At 35.9% G+C, this 22,635-nt stretch overlaps 1 protein-coding gene across 6 annotated transcripts in view; it reads right to left on the reverse strand.

The window, feature by feature from the left end:
• The window catches only part of TRDN (triadin), a 232,542-nt gene that overhangs the window by 207,401 nt on the left and 2,506 nt on the right, over window positions 1-22,635 (reverse strand). For all 6 annotated transcript variants that reach the window (XM_041423668.1, XM_041423670.1, XM_041423667.1 and 3 more), the window contains exon 2: window positions 20,705-20,814. In XM_041423668.1, coding sequence (XP_041279602.1) covers window positions 20,705-20,768 — 64 coding nt within the window. In that variant the 5' untranslated portion in view covers window positions 20,769-20,814. The remainder of the gene's footprint in view (window positions 1-20,704; window positions 20,815-22,635) is intronic.

A 22,635-nucleotide genomic window follows, 5' to 3' on the forward strand; every position in this document is an offset into this window, starting at 1 on the left:
TTTCTATGTCAACTCTAACTTGAAATGCCATCTAAGTTGTATGATAGCCATGGGAATATGCATGGAGTATATCAAGAAATTAAGTCTATTAAAGTACTTTTTTTTGGGGTGCATATTATAGGGGAGGATATTCTCTTTGCTTAGTCTTTCCTGGTGTATGATAATGGTTTTATAAAATTTTTGTGACTTACAGAGAAAGAATTGGCAGTTATCAACCGATTATTCAAGGTTTTCCTGTTTCCTACAAAAGATGTTAATTCATTTTTCCATCTGACAGAGTAGATACAAATCCCAAATTATTTTTTTTCAAGTATATATGCCATAACATTCAGTATTATTAATCTTCATATAAAGAAATGAAAAAAAAAGATTTTTTCACAAAGCAAAAAATTCTGAATAGTATTACAGAACAAATTCCTAATGTTGTGAATATATAAATTTTTCAGTATAAATTTGTTGAACTATAAAATTTTTTAAAATAGCTTTTTCTCTATTTGTTTGGAAATGTAAATTTTATCCATATAAAAGGTATAATCAAGGAGGATATTTTTAGTATGGGCTTTAGGCCTCAGGAGAAAAATTTAGATCCATGGTTTTGTTATTAAGTGTCTGAGAGAAGTGCCATCTTAATTTTGAAAATTATTCACATGAAAGTTTTACTTGTAGGCTAACAGTCCTTTGAATTTTATTAAGAGTCTTTATTCAGTGACAGATAATATAAAAATATTCTCTCAATGAAAAGATTCCTAAAGCAAAAGGTGAGTTATTTTAAAAATCAATCCATATAGACTATGTCCAAAATATTTATTTACCTTACTTACATTAAGCTTCTAAACCTAACCCAAACCAGGACGAATACATTAATTACAAGCTTATGTGAAGTACAAATTATTGTCTACTGAGAGAAATATTTGTAAAAATATCTTAGTATAAGGTTCCAAATTCTAGAAAAGAAATTCAAACTACACATTCTTGTGCAGAGTATAGAATCAGAGAATCCTTTATGTTGGAAAAGGCCTGTAAGATTATCCAGAGCCCAGCAAATAAGTCTGAGGACTTCCAGGGCCATCACTAGACTGTGTTCCTCAGTGCCACATCTTTTAAAGTCCTCCAGAAATGGTGATCCACCATTTCTCTGGGCAACCTGTCCTACTATTTAACCTCTCTTTCCATGAAGATATTTTTTGCTAATATCCAACATAAATCTCATCTGGCAAAGCTTAAGGCTATTTCCTCTCATCCCATTGCGTGTTGCTTGGGAGAAGAGACCAAACCCCACCTGACTACAGCCTCCTTTCAGGTGGTTGTAATGAGCAATAAGGTCTCCCCTGAGCCTCCTTTTCTCCAGGCTAAATAACCCCAAGTTCCCTCAGATGCTTCTCATATGGCTTGTGCTCTAGAGTCTTCAACAGCATAGCATGTTGCAAATTTATCAGTAATTTTAATTGACTTTCATTACACTTTTCTAGTCAGCATTGGAATAAAAATGAAAAAAAAACCTGTTGGAATGTCTGAGCTCCTCTTTCTGGACAACTGTCTTCCCTATGTATGGATGTGGAATCCATTTCCTTATATTTTTGGAATGTGAATTTTTCTGAAGTTCATAGCTTTCACAATTCCTGTGTCTGCTTTAAAATGTTAGACACAGGGTTCAACCTAATTTGTCAGTGGAAGACTAAATAACATGTAAGAAGACTTTAGCAGAGCAGTCCCCAGAACTCAGTGATACATATTAGAAGAGACGAAAATATTACCACTTGTTTTAATGACATGATCAGACCTGAAATCTTTCATAATGTTAAAGCCTTGCCTCAGAACAGTTCAAAAGATTTTATTTCAAGTTAAAAAAACCAAAAGCCACCATCTTGAGGATGCCCCTCAATGTTATTATTGCTAACTGGAACTGAAAGTGAGCTACACCAAGGAAAAAATTTGACCTGGTTGGAATGATAGTTTCCTTATTACCTCCCATGGATTCTAAATCAACTAATCTTTAGCATCTGCTGCAAACATGCAAAGTCATCACAAAAACATTCAGCCATGCTTCATGAGCTGTAACACCTCCCCACATTCTCTGTAGAGCAGATCCATACAGCTCCAGTATTCCTAGCCCACAGGAACAGCAGGTGCTGCAAAGTTTCCACCCAGCTTGAGCGCCTTGCGTGAGCATCGGACACTTGCAGGACCTCTATAATGTTCCTGGCATCTTGCCTTGACCTTCATTATTTTGTGCTTTGCTCTCTCACTGTTGGTGCTATAGGGGAAGACAAGAACAAAGTTGCATACCTATGTGAAGTTCAATCATGAAAAGGTTATTTATGCATGTTTGTCCTAATTTTGTCCCAATGGTCTCCATCCAGCAGAAAATCCCTTTTTTCATACAGATGAGATAGAGATGGTAGGTGGTATTGTTTCCCAAACAACCTGTGTTGTGTTCACAAGTATTCTAATTATGCTCCAACATGTCCATATAAACACAATGTTCCCTTATTAACTAAATCTTCACATAGTTTCACATCATATTCAAATTGTGGAACTGTATTTTGTGTATTTTTATAGATCTTCAAATCTGTATTTAGTTGCCTCTAGTCTTCTAATGTTTATCTTCCCTCCAGTTCACATTCCTTACAAGGCCATATTATTTTCATTCTGAAAAAAAAGAAGCAATGGGAATCTCCTAAATTCTGGCTTACTGCTCCTCTACACTAAACATAACACAGGCCTCCCAAGAGTGTATTTGTCTTCTTCAGGTTTTATTTGTTTTGTTTTGTTTTTTTTTTAGATGCTTTTTTTACACATTCAGCATAAGTATAAAGTTCCTTGAACATTTCCTGCTTAGATTTTAAGAATACCTAAGCTACTGCTACTTTCTAATTTCAGAAAACTTTCAAGAAATTGTCTGATATTTCTTTAGTATTAGTACAGCGGTTTCAACTCATAACTTTGCCAGTAAATGAAAACACATAGAGATGTCCTCTGCAGCAGAAGTTGATGGTCCTTTCCAAATTTTTAATAAAGCTTTTGAGAGTGACTTATTTATTCTGCCTACATGTTTGCAAGATTTTGCTGGCTGTTATATTCTAGTCAAAGGCCTATTCATCATCTAACCTTTCTTTATTAATTTCCTTTTCTATTATATCAATAGAATGCAGCTTCAGCTGTAATAATGTAAGTGCTAATAAATAAAAAATGCATACTTTTACATCTATTGAAAATTAACCCTTACGTTACAGTCAATATTTCAGCCTTACAGCTTACATTTACTGTATTCTTATGGTCATGTAACTGGTAATCTTCCTCTCACTAACACAATCCCTGCCCCCAGAGCTGCAACACATTCACAATGCTATTAAACTCTTATGGTGGAAGACAAGAAAACACACAAGATATATCTAATATAATTGAATGAGTAAAAATGAGTAGCAGTCACAATATGAAATGAAGGAAGACCTTAAGACATTGTAGTAATTATTTTTCTGGGTTTGGTTTGTGGTTTTTTTGTTTGGTGGGTTTTGGGGTTGTTTTGTTTGGTTTGGTTGGTTGGTTTGTTTCTTTGTTTGTTTGGCTTGGGAGTTTTTGTTTGTTTAAGATAGTGCTTTATTTAGACCTTAGGCCGTGTTATGTAGGAAGTGTGGAATAAACTCTACAGGATGATCTTAAAGAACTTACATTCTGCACAGCATCCTGTGCACTCCTCAGAACCTGAACAGGCAGGGTACTTCTGACAGGTAAGTGGAGAAAAGCTAAAGTGTTTTTACATCACTGGAGATTGTGACAGTAAGACATCAGTCTCACATACAGCTGAGCCTGAACAGCAGTCCAGATCAACAGTTTGCTTTTATTCATCTTGCTGAACAGGGCAGGAGCAGCATTAGTTCTCAAGGGACATCCATGAGATATGTGTTACAAGAGAGAACTGTAACATTTTCGCTGACCACAAATAGTCATGCATAGGTTAGGTGGTCTTCACTCCATTTGCAAATGTTCAGACCTGGAGCCCTACAACATGAAAAATCTCTTTGGTATTTACTCTTCAGAGGCTGCTATTCCCTACTAAATCACTACACAAACGGACATGGAAGACCATTAGACCATAGACCATTAGACTTCAAGGGCTTGATAAAGTCACCATTCCCATGATCAAGTACTGAAAATGTTGATAACAAGTCTGAATGTATAAAAAAAGTGTAAGATCTATTTGTCATGGAGAAATATTGGCATGATTTTTATAATTTCTGTATTTCTGTCCAAACTGATCCTTCAATTCACATCACCTTTAGTCAGAAACTACTATTTTCAGAAGGAAGTATAGATTAAAAAGAATTAGAGTGCTGAAGCATTTGCAGATTCATATATTCCATTTTATATGGAATAAATTCTGATGGTATCTTCAGAAGCATACAAGCCATTAAAATGATATTTGTGCAAGAGATCCACAGAAAATTAATAGTCTGAATGTTTGGAAGTTCACATTATTAGTATCTATGTCCAAAAAAAGTCTTCATTAAATTCTGGTTATAAAATAATCGAAGAATAAAATAATTTACTATTTCCTTATCTTCCCTCTTCACGGCCTGTTGTATTCCATTTTATTTAAATGGTATGCTCTGTCTCACCCCTCCGAGGCCCTGGCATTTAAGTTGTAAAGCTAAAACAAAAGTTATATTTCTTCAATCAAAAGTAAATCGGAAAGGTACTAAATGTTAATAAAATGCTCAAAATATGTGCTTTTTCACATCGAATACGTACTGTTCTTTTTCAGCTGATGAAACACCACTACAGTTCTAGTTCTATTCAAAGTGATTCAATCATTGTGAGAATAAAAGGTAATATTTCTACATTTGATGTGGCAGGAAACCTTGATTCTTTCAATTAAAATAATGAGAGGCATAAAAGAAGAGGAAAAATTGAAAGCCAACATAGACAGTCCTGACTGTGACTGAAAACAGGTGAATCTTTTCCAAAACCAAATTCAGAGTTTTAGCAAATTTCATGCAGACAACATTCATTAAAGGCCTATGTAAATGCATCTACTTTTTGAAGACTTATATAATTAGGTAAAGTGAAATTATTCTCTACAAAGCCTTAAAGACAACAAAGACTTTGTTATTAGTAATAGCAACAAAGGCTGTTTCAAAGGCATTGACTAGAAATATTCAATGAGTTGGCAAATGTAAAAGAGTTTACAGTAAACACCAAAAGTGGAATAAAAATGGGACCAAGAGAGGAAAAAGCTTTGAATGTTATCTTCAAGAACTGGAGTATAGAGTATGCATTCTGTAAAAGCTGAATATATTAGCTGAGTTTTCATTTACACTAACTTGAACCAGTTCAGTCTATGGGAAGGTGGGTGTCACTTGTATATTTCTTAGAGACAACTGAAAAAAAGAAAATTGTTTTAGCAAGGAAACTACTCAGACAGCTACTGTATAAAAATACACTTTCAATAAACCCTGAAGTTTCTGAATTTTACAATATGCTTCTACAACCTAAACTTTAAGACTGGGTGTAGTTCTTCAGTGAAGATCACAAAGTCTGAATATTTTAACACCTTCATTTCTCTGTCTGCAGAATACACAGCATATTCTGATTTAAATTGTGTTAAAGTAACTCATGCTTATTTTATATTTACTTAATTAAAGTATACCCTAAAAGAGAAGGGACTTTGGTATTGCTTGCATGAGAAAAAAGAGAAGAGAAGAGAAGAGAAGAGAAGAGAAGAGAAGAGAAGAGAAGAGAAGAGAAGAGAAGAGAAGAGAAGAGAAGAGAAGAGAGAGGGCATGGTGTAAGACCAGGACTTCACAAGCTTTTCTAAACACTGAATTTTTTAGCACGTTCTTTGTTTTGATACCTACTATTGTACAAAAGAAGAAAACCTATTGTTGTTTTTTGGGTTTGTTTCTTGCTGGGCTTTTTTGCAGATCGGAGATTGATTTCCATATTACATAGCAAACTACAAGCTGTTCACCAGGCAACAGAGAAAATGAGTAGTCAGGGTGGAAAGAAAATCCAGAGAATATTTTAAGTACTTACAAGATTTTATTTCACTATTTCATTCTAATCTTTAACATAGGAGCGTAATATTAATCATAAATATTTTTATGTCCGGTGTGCCCACAAGACTCAGAATTCAAACTTTTGCATAATTTTTTTGTAGACATTGTACATGACAAGAGGAAAGGTCTCCCTTCCTGCTTATTTGCACAAACACAGAAAAACAGGGAGATATGGAATTGGCTAAAAATTAGGTTTCTGGGCTAGAAAACAGACATGTTTTAAGGTGCTTTTTTGTTCTTAGTTAAATAGCTTCACCTGAAGAACAGCTGCTTCCTCCAGTTGGGACAAGACTGACACTGGAATTGCTCCAGTGCAACCAATGTACATCTGTTTTCAAAAGAAGATGTAATTCATATCTGCCTACCTGGGCATTTTCAGGGGAAGATGGAGCATCTGGAAGTTAAAATTGTTTCACATTTGAGAAATGCCAAGAATATGTAAATAGCTTGATGAAAGAACAGAGGGGAAAGTGGCAGAGTCTGCAGATACAAGGAATCAATGATTACAACTTCATGATATTTGCAAATAAATATTCTGCATTCACAGCTCCAAGTGTCTCATTACTACTACAGAGAGAACAAAGGAGAGGGTTACTTAAAATTTTATATAAGGTTTGCAATACCTAAGACAAATTTCTGCTATGCTGAAAAAATATTTCAGAATATGAAGATTTCTGATATTTGAGAATAAACTTAAAAACACTGTAATTACAAGAACTAAGAAGTACTGTGCTGCTTGTTCTGCTTGAAGTAGCACTGATTTGAGGTAGCAGAATTAAGATTTAATAGACAGGATGATTAATGGGAGTACAAAAGTTGGGGAAAGTGAGGCATGAAGGTGGGTTTGAGAGGTGTGTGCCTGTGGGGAGCACCAGCTCAGCTGCCTGCTTCCTTGCGCCTGGGGACATGGGAGAGCCACAGCCATCCAGCTCTGGAAGGAGAGGAATCCCATTGCAAATGGTTTAGCAGCGGGTAGTGAGGAATCTCATTGCCACTCTAGGACACGAGACAACACGATGCAGACACGCTGCTGCTCTCAAGGCAGGAAAAAAGGGAAGTTTATTTTCTGACTCCAACATTTATAGATTTTCAAAGGTGACAGTGGATTGGAGGGTGAAAGTGCCACCTCTCCAAGGATACTGGATAAACCAAGAGTCTATCAAGTTTCTCCTCCATAAAAGAATGCAAAACAATAAGTTGCTTACAGAAAGTGTGTGAGAATGTTTGATACAAGAATGCAAACATCAGAAGGCTTAGAAAATCTTAAAAAATCAGGGCGACATCTCATAGGTCCTGAAGCCTACCACATGTGGTCATCTCCAGGAGAATGAAGAGTGCAGTAATCACTTTTATTCTTTGTGTTACTCATGTAAAAACCCAGTCATGGAGCGGAAAAGGTAAAGCATGATTTAGATATCAGAATGGCACAAGTAAGCATTAAAAATATTCTCCAGAATTTAATCACAGAATCATTTAGGGTTAAGATCTCTGAGATCATCGAGTTCAAACTTTCTGATCATCACCTTGTCAACTAGACCATGGCACTAGTTGCCATGTCCAGTTTTTTCTTTAACACCTCCAGGGTGTTAAAGAAAAAACTCCACACCTCCCTGGGCAGTCCATTCCAAAGTATTACAATCTTTTCCATGCAGAAATTCTTCTGAAGTCCAGCTTGTACCTCCCCTGGTGCAGCTAGAGCCTATCTCCTCTTGTCCTGTCACTTGCTGCCTGGGAGAAGAAGCTGAACTCCATCTCACTGCAACCTCCTTTCAGGAAGAGAGAGTAAAGGTCTCCCCAGAACCTCATTTTCTCCAGGCAAGGGAGGGTGCTTTTGGATAGTTGTGTAGTTTAAAATTCACTTTAGTAGCACATTGAATCTTAAAATAATTGCCCAAAATATTTTATTCCGTAAAATATTAAGGAAATTTAAGAATCTTTAAATTATTTTAGGATTCTAGTGTAGAGACTGTTTCTAGCTACATAAAGTCATTAGACCAATGTAGCCCTGACCTAAGCACTACCACAGGGGAAAAAAATGATATCCAGTGCCACATTATAGTCCTGACAGCCTCCACAGACGTGCCATTATTTCTGATCTCTACTTAGAATGACATACTGAAGAGTGAATAGCAACAATGTTGTAAAAGTTAGTTTTACAACTGACTAACTTTCCCATTTGTGAAACTGCCCTTAGCATTCACAGTATGAAATGCATTTGCCTATCCTGATTGATGAATTAAACAATGGAAAATATATGCTTATAATAAATTTTCTACTAATTATTTTCTAAGACAAAATCCTAGTCCACATCACTGTTTTCTCTGTATAGTTAAAATTATGTTAATTATTAACTCAGGCAAAATTGCTGATTCCCCTTCCCAATGCACCAATGTCTATATATGCACACTTTTATTCACATTTAATTTTAATTTCAAATGTATGCTGAAACCTCTTCAATATTTGTAGCTAACCTTGCCAAGATTTCCCGAAATTGTGTTCTCATATATCTGTAGCTGTTTTCCACATAATTTCCAACGTTCCTGTCTTTCCAGAGTATTGTTGACCTAGCAAAATTTCCGCTCTGATTGTTCTTACATGAGCTTTGTATAAAGAAAACAACACATCCCTGGACACTTCTGGTTCAATAGGAACTTGCAGGCAAAATACAATCAAGTTGTATTACAAAATCTATGGATATCTCCCCTGTGATAAATGAAAGGAATAGGCATGAAACTGTGTCTCTGAGCACAGGGATACACTGCACTTATGTCTGGAAGGGGAAGAAGGGAAGGGAGTAAGTTGGGAGAGTTTTCACTTCTACTGATCTGGAAATTCATCACTTCTTCTGGTTTGCTAACAGCAGAGTAGAGCCCTACATTCTCCAGAGCATTTCACGTGTCTTCTATGTAATCAATGGATTCAAAATCACAATGTCAGAACAAGAGATGCATTTTAGGATAAATATATCTCACATGGATTAATTCTGCTTGAGCATCTGATAATACGGCGGGGGGTTTTTTTGCTGCAAAAAGAAAAAGCTTGTATTTAGTTTTGTCATGCCTCTTACTAAGGTCAAAATTTCATCAAGCATATTTACTGGTTAAAAACAAAAAGTAAAGGTTTTTGTGCCCTTCCATTTTTGAATCAGCAAAAAATTGTGTTCTCAGAATTCACTTTCTACTGTAAAATAACATCTTCATGGACTTAATAATGTTTGAGATAAATTTAGAGTAAATAATAGTGTTTCTGCCCCAACTCATAGGATGCAGTCAGCCTTCTAGTCATGGAGAGGTTCCAGAGAGTCAAGGTTCACATTCAACATCTACCACAGATCTTTTGTTATAATAGTGTTATACTAACATTCCTGGTTTAAAAAGCAAACAACTAAAAAAATCCCCAAGAAACCAAATCAACAGTAAATATATAAAAAGGTCAGTGTAACTGCCTAACTTTGGATGCCTCCCTGGAAAATGCTCACATTTTCTACTCCTATCATGAATGGTGAGGCAATAAACTTCTAAGAAAAAGAGAGTTTTAATGTTTTCCTTAGAAAAAGCCATTGAAATTATACTAAATTTTTATTAGTTTTATTAGTTAAAATTTTATTAATTGTATTTATACTAAATTTTTATTAGTATACTAAATTTTTATTAGTTTATCACCATTTTGGGGTGTTAAGGTATATATTACATCTGATATGTTCATGTACTAATAGAGCTGACTTCAGTGAGAGTTGCTTGGATAGAACTGAAGTCAAAATTAAGGTCCTACCTGCTATAGGAGGAAAAGGTCAATGTAAAATAAGGACCTTAACATTTGAATAGATGTATTAAATTATGCCCCTAAAAACAGTAAAATAGTTACCAGAAAACTATATTTATGGTAATTGTGTCAATTGTGAATAGCCTCTCAGCAAAGACTGAAACAAGATTTAGCCTTCCTGACATGCACAGAGAACCACAACTTAAATCTACATAATGGAATATAGGGAAAAATTGAGTTCATTTACATACCAAAGGAGGCTACAAAGGCTTAGATTCATTGTACCTTTGACAATTTGACTCCAGGCAAAGGTACAGAGATACTTTTGAAGTTGTGAGAACATAAGCACATAGAGGGAGTAGCAGGTCTTTACTCATTACATATTTGTAAAGGATTTTTTAAAACTTTCTTTGAAGATACAAAGAGGAGACTTCTCCAGTGAGAAAGTTTTTCTGTGCCTGACATTAAATAGTTTCCTTTCTTATGGTAAATGCCTTTGCATGGCACCAAGCAGAACTTCTAGACTAGATACAAGATCATACTGTGCTCTCAGGCTTATTCTAAAAGAAGGTCAAATCTGCCCCTGGACTCAAGTGAGGCTTATTGAAGACTTAAAGCCACAGCTTTTTCATTCTGATTTGTAAGGGTAAAGCTCAGCACTGACTATGATTTTGAGTAACTGAACTGAATTGAGTGAAAGTATAACATCGGTAAGTTTTAGCATATGAACTATTTGGGATAAAAAAAAAAAATAGGTATCTCCTATGTTTTTTTTCTCTTTAGCCTCCTTTACACTGCATGACCTGTTTTGTTAGCTCATCTGTTTTACTCAAAATATAATGAGTCTAAAGAATAATGTAGCTGCTGGATGGTGTGCTTTATCATGTTTTGCATTTAGAGTAGGGGGACAAAAAAAAGCATCAGAGGCTACGAAGAAAAGAATGGAACATGGGATAAAATAAGATCTGTCAGCAGTGTCCTCTGGTATTTCTGCTACCTATTGGTGTCACTATCTCTACCATTACTCAAAGATTTGGTAGCCATGTACTTGCTTCACAATTCCCTAAATAGACTTTCTTACATAAATCAACTGTGCTGTAGGCACATATTAGGAAAAAAACCATAAGCTAAATCCTTCTGGTCCCTTTTGACCACATAGAGCTTAAACACACTCCCACTCAGGAATCCAAAGTCTGAATGGCTTGTTCCAATGCAATGGAATCTAAAGTCTGAATGGTTTGTTCCATATATAGTATGTCTTGCACTGAAGCAAGACATACTACATAAAGGTACAGTGGTACGATTAAAATATTAAATATTTATAAAAAATGTTTAAAGTTGACAAGAGAACTTGATAGTGGGATCATATGGATAATAAGCACTGCTGGCTGTCCATAGATTTAAGCTAAGTGTTTATATGCAGTGACTTTATATCTTACTTCTTGCTTATCGACTTCATGTACAGTATGACCAGTCTGATCTGTCAATGTAAAGCAGCAAGGATATGAAGCCTGCCTGTCTCTGCAAGTTCTCTTTGACCTCACCTTTGGTTTGCTTTTACATCAGTAAAAATCTGTGTTCCTCTTTTACACCTCTCTGAAGACATTTCAGTATCACTCTCAACAATCCTTCTCTTTAAGACCCACTAAAATGAGGCTGGAGTGGGGGAATATAGGCAGGGAACATAATTGCTGATGCTTTCTGAATGATAAACTAAAGTTTTCTATAAACGTAATTTTAAAAAACGCCTTTTAAAATTAAAATTAATTTAAGAAAACCCTGTGCTAAGGACCACACTTACACAATACTACAATTTTCCATTATTGTTTATAGAAATCACACTTATTTAAACAACAACAAAAAAAGCTATGATCAAGCCATTACAGTTGTAAAAAGTGTTAAAGAAATCACTGAATTGTTGGAAATCACTGGCTAAGCAGATGCAGTCAAATTAGGGCAGACTTTTCTTGAGAGTATAGCCTGTTTGCAAATACAAATCTATTCCCAATTTCAATTTATTTTACTATTTGTATTCAATTATTATCTTATTTATATCAAGGACTAATGAGGATCTAAAAAAAAATAGGTTTTTTTCCTACCCTTTGAATAAACATTATGTGAAAGAAAATGAGCTCTCAGTTATATATTCTTATAAGATGCAGTGGCCAAGAACCTAAATTAGAAATAGCATTATATTTGTTTAATAAATCATTCAACTTATCAAGAGAGCTTATATTTAAAATTGACTTTTTCTATTTAACCTATTTCTATTATCTAAGTATGTAAATATACACATATAAAAATTTTTTAAATGTTGGGTTTGTATCATTTTAATTGAATTAAAATTTCCATCCTAATGAAGCTTGTCCTAAACCACAAGTAAAAATGAAACCATTATCTAACAAAAGAGAAATGCACCATTTACCATTCTCCAGCATTAAAAAACAAAACAAAAAACCCCCAAAATAATATGAAAACAACCTAACAATCCAGATAAATGACTCCCAAAATATAGAATTTTTTGTTAGACAGATATTTAGGTTATCCTGCTCCCTAAAAGGCACAAATTTAGTGAGAAGGGCTGTATTCAGTTGCCATATTAGTCTCTTTTGGGAAAAAGAATGATAGATGACATTTGCAAAAAACTTGAAAATTGCTATTTTGAAATCCAGGTTTCTTGTTTGTTGATTTAAATCATTATTAAAATCAATGATCTAAAAGTCTTTTCAGTCATTTGGATTTAAAGCAATTCACCCTCTACCACTGTAATACGGTTTACCTGGTAAAATGAATAGTTTGCACTAGTTCAATCTTTTTAAACAGAGAAGAAACCAGTGACTGTCAGCATCAGAAAGGAAAAAGCTTTTCATTTCTGGAAATGGATGAGCTGCTTCAAATGGGGTAACTGATTTGTTTCTCTCTCCTCAGTATGTCCTGAACTGAAGCCGGACCTGGCTGTTTTTATGAACAAAACAGTTTCTGTTTTCCAGAACTGAGCAGTAAAAATGGAATAAATCTACCTCTTACTCAGTATTTATATTGCAGGCAATGGGTGAAAGCTCTCAAAATATTTCTAGACTAGATTTTGTTTCAATGTTTAGGTCTCTGCAACTGTAGGTTGGGGTTTCTGAGAATGTAAGTAGTTGCACAGATTTCATTTTTAGGTCAGTGGTAACTGATTTTCCCAATAACTTGAAAACACTAGTAGGATTGCAAAAACATTTCTCATGACATAAGTAACATTAAAATATGCTCCAAATACTTAAGATCACAAGGTTCTTTGTGATCTTTCAAAAAAAAAATAAATTTCAGATCTACAGTCCAGCTGTTTGCCCACAACAGGGGCTAACTGTACACACACAGTTTTAGCCTGTCATGTACTAACACGATGCATTAGCTTGGCCCTCTGGTTTATAGGTTTTCACTCTTCCTGCTGTCCAGAGCTAAGCCCCTGACTACTTTATAGAGTTTTAGTCTTTGTGCTGTCCAGAGCTAAGCCCCTGACTCTCTAAGGAATTACCTAAGGTAATGGATTGTGTGTAAGTGTTGCCCTGTACCAACTCAAGGTGTATAAATACTGTATTGGCTTTGAGTAGAGTTGTCTGCAAATTCCTAAACCTAAAAGTCAAGCTAACCAATCCGGCCTCATGCTTGCCTCAACAGGCCATGTATGAGAAGACACCAAGGCTGAAGCCAAACTAGCACAGTTGTACAGGCCCACAGTCACAGGGGACTATAATTTTTAAGAAATTTCAGTAAGAATTTGGAGCTTTTGTTCCCCATAAAGACTTTTTCACAGGCAGACCTGGGTTTTAGGACTTTCTTTTTTTACTTTGGGTAATTAGGCTGCTGATTTTACCTGGTTGTTCTGAACAAGAACAGACAGATTCCTTCAACAAATCATAGCTAAAATTGTTGTATTTCCCTTACTCTGTTGTAACAGGTATACTATCTTCATCCTCATCAACACTGAAAGGCAGAAAAAAGAAGACAAATTTTCGTTTTGAAAATTTGCTAAATGCAAATAGATTCTATATAAACATCCTAGCTCCAAGCATAAACAGCAGTAAGAAAGGAGGGTAAGAAACATCTCTTATGACTTTAGTCATCAAAATGAATCATCTAATCCAATTTATTCATCTAGGCCCCTCTTGCAGTCAGCACAACTGGCACATCCAGCACCAGCACATGAATTACCATGAGAAGTAGCTATCTGCCTCTTGCTTCTAGTGTGCCTTCATTAAACATTTTGCCAATTGAATATGTCTGTTAGCTTCTGACCATCACACTCATTAGATAATTGGGATTTTACCCTCTGGCTCTTGTGTGTTATTTCTCATATATTAGTAGTTTCATGTCTGTTAATCTTCAAGTATACACATCTTTTTGCCTTTTGAAATGGTTTACATCTTAAAACTTTTCATAGTTATCCAATAGCCTGAGAAAAGGGCTGAAATGCAGAAGCTAATTTTGATTTTGTCACTGACAAGCTGTGTGTAGCCTTGGGGCTAGCCTGTCTCCTTGCAGCCTGTTCCCAGACAGAGGAAATATGTAGTTGCACAGCACCCAGCCACAAAATAAGGACCAAACTGTGACTCATTGTCACATTTCTATTTGACTCCTGCTTCTCTCTTGCTCCACTGGGGAAATAAGTTGTGGCAGACAAACAGCTGGCACAGAAACCTTGTCTTTCTCCTCTCCTCTCCTTCCTGGATTAGATCAGTGCACAGACTCCAGAGCATTGCAGCAAGCAGGGCTGAGTCTCTGTTCATTCTTCCCTGTGTGGGAGGGTGAAGTGTCAGGGGATGCCCATCAACCTTGCACTGTGACTTGCAGGAGATTGCACTAGAAAGAGCCAGCTATAGGGCTGGTGTGCACATACAGATTAAGCTGTACATTGACAGGAGCCATTTCTCAGAGGTGTCAGCCTTTTTCTCTTCGTGTTTCAGTGGTGGCAGCTTCAACTACATCTGCCACTGAATCCAGTCCAATCCCTGTGTTCATAGACACAGTGGAGTAGCATAGTTGGAGACCCATGGCTTTTCAGACAAAGTCTTAAGTGGACCCGAGGAAAGATCCTGGCTGCTACAAGAATACTCAGCAACTGCTTAAATGTAATAATAACAAGAGCAAGTATTAATTACAATAATATGACTAATACTAATAATAATGTTAGATCCTGAGAGTATTGCAAAGACAGAGTACTTAGTCTCTGTGCTGACTCTTTGTACTTTTTTTAAACACAATTTTAAGGACTTCCACTTTTTAACAGTACATTTCTCTGATCCCAATAACATGTAATATGAGAATGGTGAAGATAATCCTTTGGAATCTTCTCTTAAATACTTGACAGCTAGAGATGTAGGTCCTGCCAGCTTTCTAAGGACACTTATGAATTGCTGTCTTCAGGGATCTCATTTTGTCTTTCACAGTGCACATTTCACCAGTATTTCCACAACTAACAATTTGTAGCTGTGTAAAAGAATAAGTAACACATGTGGGTTTTGGTGCAAGTAGACAGTGCAGGGTAATTGCTTATTGTCTCCATATTTAAGTTACTAAATCTCACAGTCATTGTCATGTGTTGACCTGAAAGCGCTCCCCATTGCCTCTGTTAATCTCTGAATAGATCCTTGTCCTGATACAGTCTGTCAGAAAGAGAACCCTGAGATGTGCATCAGCACCCCCTGCCAGGCTTGGGCTAAATCTCTAAAGAGCAACCACACTGTCCGTGGCAGTGCCTGCATGGCTGTTGTGCCCTGCTCTCTGATGTGTCAGCATGGTACCCCAAAGGCAGGCAGCCCAGGAGTCTGGCTCTGTGACTGACAGTGGAAAAAAGAGTTATAAATACCTATTGCAAGGAGCAAGTGGTTTAGTCCTAGCAAAGTCTTGGAGAGCCCAGCAAATCATGGGCTGGGAGGTGGTATGGAAAACAAAATAAATTGTGTGAATTAACAGGTAGTTGAATAGCTTTTTGTTTATCCAAACTATATGTTGCTGAAGTTTATATCTAAACTTTCAGGCTGTGAGAGCCGGTACTAGCCCCAGAGGAAAACAGACTGCAGTGAAACATTAGCTCCAGGCTGAATTGTTACTTTTTGCCATAAATAAAATTTCCATCTTGTGGATACAGTGTTTAAAAATCAGTCAATCACCACAAGTGCATTCCAAGTACATGAAAAAAAAAAAAAACCCTAAAAAAAAAAAAACAAACCAAAAACGAAGCCAAACATAACTAAACTAACTAATTATACAGTTTATTTCCCTGTCATGTGGAAGGTCAGCTTACTGGGGAGCTGATGCCCCTTATCATCTAAGTCTATGCTTTGTACAAAAAGCCCCACAGAAGGCATACATTGTAAAAACACTCCTGTAAAAACACTATACCAACAAAATAAAAAAAAAAAATCAGGCTCTATTTTCTTTCATTCAATGGTCTTTTGTTTCATTCTAGAGTCTTTAATTTTCTGTCTTTAATAAGCTAAATGACTGAAGACTCAGACTGGCTGTAAAGGCTTATATGTTTTGCCATTAATTTTGGACCAAAAATCTCGCTAATTTGGCTATTTTGCCAATTTGCCTCATAACAGCTAGAAAATAACCAATGTTTCCAACAAACATTGTTAGGAATATCTAAATACACCAGTGTTAGTATTTGGGTTAGGGATGTCAGGCTGAGCTACCAGTTTTGGCAGTATTTGCTGCCAGAAGTAAATTATAGATCAGTCCAACTGCTGATTAAAAAATCACATTGCCTCCCTGATGTGGTTAACCAGACATCAAGCAGGATTGCACTACTTGACATGGTCCTAACATCAGCCCTTAAGAATGAACAGGATCACTTTCTAATAGCACTTAATGCAGGTCCTTTTACAAGTATGAACAATAAAAAATGGAAGATGAAAACTACATCTTTCATGCACTGAAAGAAAAAAGTAACTCTCAGAAGACTGTTTAAAAGCACTTTTTTGTATTTTTGTCATTTTTACTTTTTGTCGTTATTAAATTCAGATAAACAGTGGAAAAAAAGTTGGAGTGAAATTCAACTAAAATATTCAATATTAAAGAGGGTTGCATTTTAAATATATCCCCTCTTCTGACTTCAGCTGATAAAATATTGTTAAGCATCTAAAATGTTATTTAAATATGAATGGTCAGGAAACATTAAAGTACATGAAACATTCGCATTTTAGAATATGTATTTATTGGTTAATACAATTGCCTTTCCTTTTTGCAGGCTGACATCTGGCATATTTATTTCAGCACAATTTTCACTAACTCCCTTAGAAGTCTACCTAAACCTAAACAAGGATAGAAGAGGGATTTTTACCTTTTACCCTTCAGTAACTTCATCTACAGTTCAAAAATACTCTGTGCTCCCTATGGAAAAATCAGGGCAAACAAGCTATTCTGACTCTGGTAAATCTCTGATTATAAGGTACTACCAAAGGTTTTTTTCTGAGCAAAGGCTTGAGAATAGAACCCTACATTCCCTGTTTGTATCACTCTAATGGGGCTGCCTAAATAATGGTGTTCTGCAAATGAAACTAAGGTTATTTTTAGAGGTGTACAGAGAACTTGCTTCAGTAACTAGTAAAAACTCAGGCTACAAGAGTGAAAAAGTAAAAGAGAGAAGAAAAAACAGGAAAGAAAAATAGAAATGAATGCAGAAAACAAAATTAAATTATCCTGGAGTGAAAACATTATTTGCTAAGAACAACATATCATTTTGACATGCCAGTTCACTTATACTATTAAAGCACATATCATTTTTAGTTAATTATATTTGAAAAGAGTTACTGTACCTTCTGCTGTTATCTCAGCCATGATGATGGTAAGAGATACTCTGTTTAAAGGGTCAAGATTTACTGTGGCAGCTTAGATAGTGCTTCTGGGTTGCTTACTCTCACAGGACTTGCAGAATGAGAAGGAGGGAGGTCTTCTGCTTTTTCTAATTGTGTTCCTTCTTCTTTTATGCTCCCTGAAATGTCTGTTTCCTCTGTAGACCTGGCCTTCCAGAACAACCCAAGGCCTTCCAGAGGCAACACTTAAAGCTCAGTCTAAAGTATCAGCTTCTAACAAAAATAGTCATGCCTCAGAGTGAACCTTCAGCTCATTTGTCTAATATCCTCAGAACCGTGCACACCAGAAATAAAATGTAAAAAACCACAGCTTTAAACAAGACAGGAATTCATGGAGAGGCAACAAAAATCAAAAGAACTGGGAAAGAACTGTTCAATGCTCCTACAGCCTTGCTAGCATAATTGCAGTTCTTTGGGGGGTATGTCAGGAAACATGAAATATAGAGTTCAAAGTAACCTTATCCATCCCAGAACAACTTTATTCTTAGCACACTCAGTGCTTAGCACATTCTTCCTGGCCTTATATGGCTTGGGGAGGGTCCTGTGAAGCTCACCACTGGCTAAGGGGGAGGGTAAATTTAGGTGATTTTCTCCACTTCAACTTTTAGTTGCAGTTCAGAACCAAATAAGACACCAATTTGAACCAATAAAATTGGCTTGGATTTTTTTTTCTCTTTTCTGATTTGCTGCAATTATCACATATGCCTCTGAAGTTCATCTAAGTATTACAAAACACTGCTAAAAATTTTAATAATAATATTTTATATAGTCTAGATACATGAAGGCAATATGCAAAAATATTAAGTAGACCGGATTTGTTTTTCTGTGTCTGATTCACGGAAATATTTAAGTAGCTCAAAAATTCTGTGATTTTTTAAAAAGATTTTATAAAACTGTAAACAAGTAGATTCTTAAAAATATTTAGAGAAAGTAAAATATTAACAATTCAAATAAGATTAATTATTTTAAAACCTGAGCAATCTTTTCCTTGCCCTGCTTGCAATTCCGCAGCTGTGGAATTATGTATGTGGTTAATTGCTTGAAAATGAAATTAGCAGAAAAGTGCCCTCAAGTCAGCACACCTTTACGTAAATGTCATCGACACATGAAACCAGAAACCATCTTAAACAGCTTTTGCTAGTGAACCTATAGTCACCTTGTCTCTGCTACATGCGTTGGCATTTACACTTCTCATCTTCCCCCCAGGAGATACAAGCACCTGGCTCTGTGGCAAAGTGTGGGGAAAGGAATTTATTTATCCAATGCACAAGATGCAGAAGCAAAGGTCCGTTGAACAGCAAAATCACCACCAGGGTTTTTTTTCTTCCTTCTACTCTTAACACGCTTCCTACCTCCCACCTGTCTGAAAATGGTAGCTTTATCTAGCCAAAGCTTGCAATCAGTGCTTGAGCCCCTTTCTTCTTTAGCTCTACTAGCTTAATGTTTTGCACTGACAAGTTTTGATTACTTGAGCTAAATATTCAGTGTTTTTCTGATCATCCCTCAAACCCTCTGTTTGCTCCTTTAGCCTGTTCTTCAGCAGATCCTCCTTACCAAGGCTGAATAAGAGATTTTGTGTAAAACCATATTTCTTTAAAAATACTCTTTCATGAGTACCAGAATGGTCTGAGGAGTCACATTCACATATCAACAAAACAGCTGCCCACAAAAGGTCAGAGCTTAGTAAAGGATGATACTAAGGCAAATCCCTTGTTCTTCTTAATTATATCTCTTCTGCTGAAGCAGTTCCATTTTATATGAACAGTTAAATATTTGGGGTCACCTATGTTTTGACAGCTTTACTGCTTGCTTGAGATGTGAGATAGATTATCTGAATACCTGAAGCATAGAGCTAATCAATCCTGAGAAGTCAGGATTTTTTTCACTTGTATTCCTATTCAAATTCAATAAAATAGAAGTCTTAGTTTGGGAATGTGGGGAAAGAGACAAAAAGTGAAAAAAATAATGTCTGAATCTTTTGTTGTTTTATGTAGCAAGATCCTGAGATTGTGAACAATACACAGACATAGGTGTTTGCATAACTAAATGTGCATGGTCGCCTGTCCCGCACCACTTTACATTTCAGCCCCTACCAGCTGCCATTCTTCCTCCGTGCTTTACTCCTTTGTTACTATTTATGCTCACTCTCAAAGATGTGCTGTTATTCTGAAATCAAAATATAAGAGCAGAAGAAGTGAGAGAATCCAATTTGAAAGAAATTTTCCACAACATCCGCCCAATGGCCAGAAAGAGAAGTGGTTGGTACCCTTTGCATCCCTTGTATGCACAAAATATTCATTCTGGGAAGCAGGCTAAAAATGACATATGCACCAATATCTTACATATATGTGTCTTTAGGCAAATGTATTGGAAGTTACACAGTTGATTCCCTTTAAGGAGGAAAAAGTCAAGGGATCTGGGTGTCATACTTACTAGAGATAATCACAGCTTTCGTGAAAATGCACAGAACTAAAATAAAACAAGTTATGTATATGTGCATATATGTTCAATCTGAAAACCAAACACTGCCAAATGGAAATGATAAAGAATGTCACATTTATTCTTTAGAAGTCTAAGCAACAGCAAATCTGAAAATTTTTTTAGGGCAAGTTAGGAGTTGTTTCAAAGTCAAAAGTTTAGCTCCTGATTCAGTTTAGGAGTTTCTTTTAAACTAATCTGTGAAACTCACAGTATGCAGAAACTGCAAAATTTATACGAATCTTCATGCAACAAAGTAAACATATTTTCCTGACCTAGTTTATATGAAAATTTCATTTTAGTGGGAACATTTTCTGCCTAACCTGACCAGAAATATTCTTTGTAAGATGTCCTTTTTCTCTCCTTGCTCCTCAAACAACATGGAAACTGAAAAATCTAAAACTACTTTAGTTCTTGCAAGTGATATCTAAACCTGGACACACACAAGTTTCCCATAATTTCTTCTGATTATGCCTTGGGCACAATGAGAAAGTCTTCTTGCCTCAAGTTAGCAAGAGATATTCTGCTCCTACTCACAGGGGTTACCTGGTAAATGAACTGTCCTGGGATCAGTTCCAACATTCAGTGGTGAGAAGGGATGGAGGGACATGTAGAAACAGCTACATCCTCACACCAGATTCCTCAGATACACAAGTCTGTGTTAGAAATATAAAAAGACAGTTCTCTTTTCTCTGTAGTTGCCTGGACAGGGAAAAAAGTAACAATACTAGAAAGAGGGATGAAGGATGTACGATATGCTGCTACTAAAGTCTGCATGTAACCACATGCCTTGATCTCAGATAATGCATATTTCACTTAAAGCTCTAACTGATGGAACAAAGTAAAGCAATTATTTGAGCAACTTTTTAGGAAAATGTGAGGTTTACTATTTGTCAGATTCTAATGAAAACTCCTGCTTCTTAGTGAAAAGTTTGGTTGTTCATATAATCAAAGCAGGAATATAAAAATATGTTCTGAGATAATTTTTGTGTTGTCTTGATGTTATTATTAAAAAGGGAATTAGGACAATTGCTCACATGGAATTATGAGGTAAAGAGAGGAGAGACTTTGATACTGATATAAGAAAGTATTGGTGGGTTGAACAGTCAATCAACAAGAAAATGCAGGACAATATTTGAGTTGTCTGCTAGCACGTTACTGATGAATTCTCAGAGTTCAGTTTTACTGAGAGAAGAAAAGAGTTTTTTATCCAAGTGCATGCTCAGCTGGGTCAAGGAAAGGAAACTTAACTTTAATTCAGATACACCCAGTGATATCCCCAGATCACATGGGAGTATGTTGTTATCAGAAACACCCAGCAATCAACTGATAAGAACTAAATATAGGATGAAAGTATAATGCCAAGGAGAGGATGAATGGTACTGAATCTAGTGACTAACAAAGACATATGCAGAAGCAAATATAGGATTAGAGTGATGTCTGCCAACTGAGCTTTGATGTGCATATGAAACTTGTTTCGCTTGAAACAGATTTTTACTTTTTATGCTTTATTTTTGTTTAAGAATACTGTTACTTCTAAATTAGACTTTCATTCAGCTCCACTAGTAATACCGTGTGTGAATAGGAACACACATTCTGATGTCTTTGAAGTCTTGATCAGTCAAAGATGTAGCTGTGACTTTCTATGGACCATTAGACAAGTCTCAAGTAATTTTTTTCCATGTGTGATTGATATTTCCTAATTAATGGTTGCAAGATTTTTTGAATCAACATGGCAAAAATATTGGCACATTCTGGATATTCTGAAGCACACACAAAATACCAAACAAAGCAAGACCTTGGTATCACATCTGATCTAGGTTAATTATTGGCACATATATGTTTGTCTCATAAATCAATTTGCACCATTTTTCAGAGAATTTCATACATAGTACCTTTGAACAAGTTTTTATTTAATATGTAGGAGACAGTGAGTTGAACTCAATAGTAGATCTGTCCTGTATTTAATGTGAACTACTGACAGACAGATAAGGAGCTCTGTCCCTGTAGGCTGCCTGGTCTGAATGCAAATCAGCCTCTGCCCGGGGACAGCTGACAACCACACTGGGGTCACATCACCTTGGCACTCTGAACTCATTAAAGAACACTTCCAAAGCTACATGATAGAAACACAGCAGGTACAAAAGAAAATGTCTATGACACTGACTATTCTGCTTTACTATGGATGACATTAGTTGCTGTACTGCAAAACTGTTAAAGTAGCTTCAGTCAAGGTGTGTAAATAATGAGCATTTTCTAACATCCAAGAAGGCCAACTGATTACAAAACTACTTCCAGGAAACAAGAACATCTTACTTAGTCTTCTTGCAAGCTGCCCAAGTAGGCAGTCTATGGCAGGACTAAAGCAACCCTCTAGCTTAGGAGAGTTGGGTGTTTTCAGTGTTCTCTGCTTTAACTATAAAAATTATATTATATTACTATATAATAAAAATTATATTATATTACTATGTTACTTA

Source organism: Onychostruthus taczanowskii, unplaced genomic scaffold (assembly GCF_017590055.1).
Source record: "Onychostruthus taczanowskii isolate IOZ18803 unplaced genomic scaffold, ASM1759005v1 scaffold8, whole genome shotgun sequence".
Taxonomy (NCBI): Eukaryota; Metazoa; Chordata; class Aves; order Passeriformes; family Passeridae; genus Onychostruthus; species Onychostruthus taczanowskii.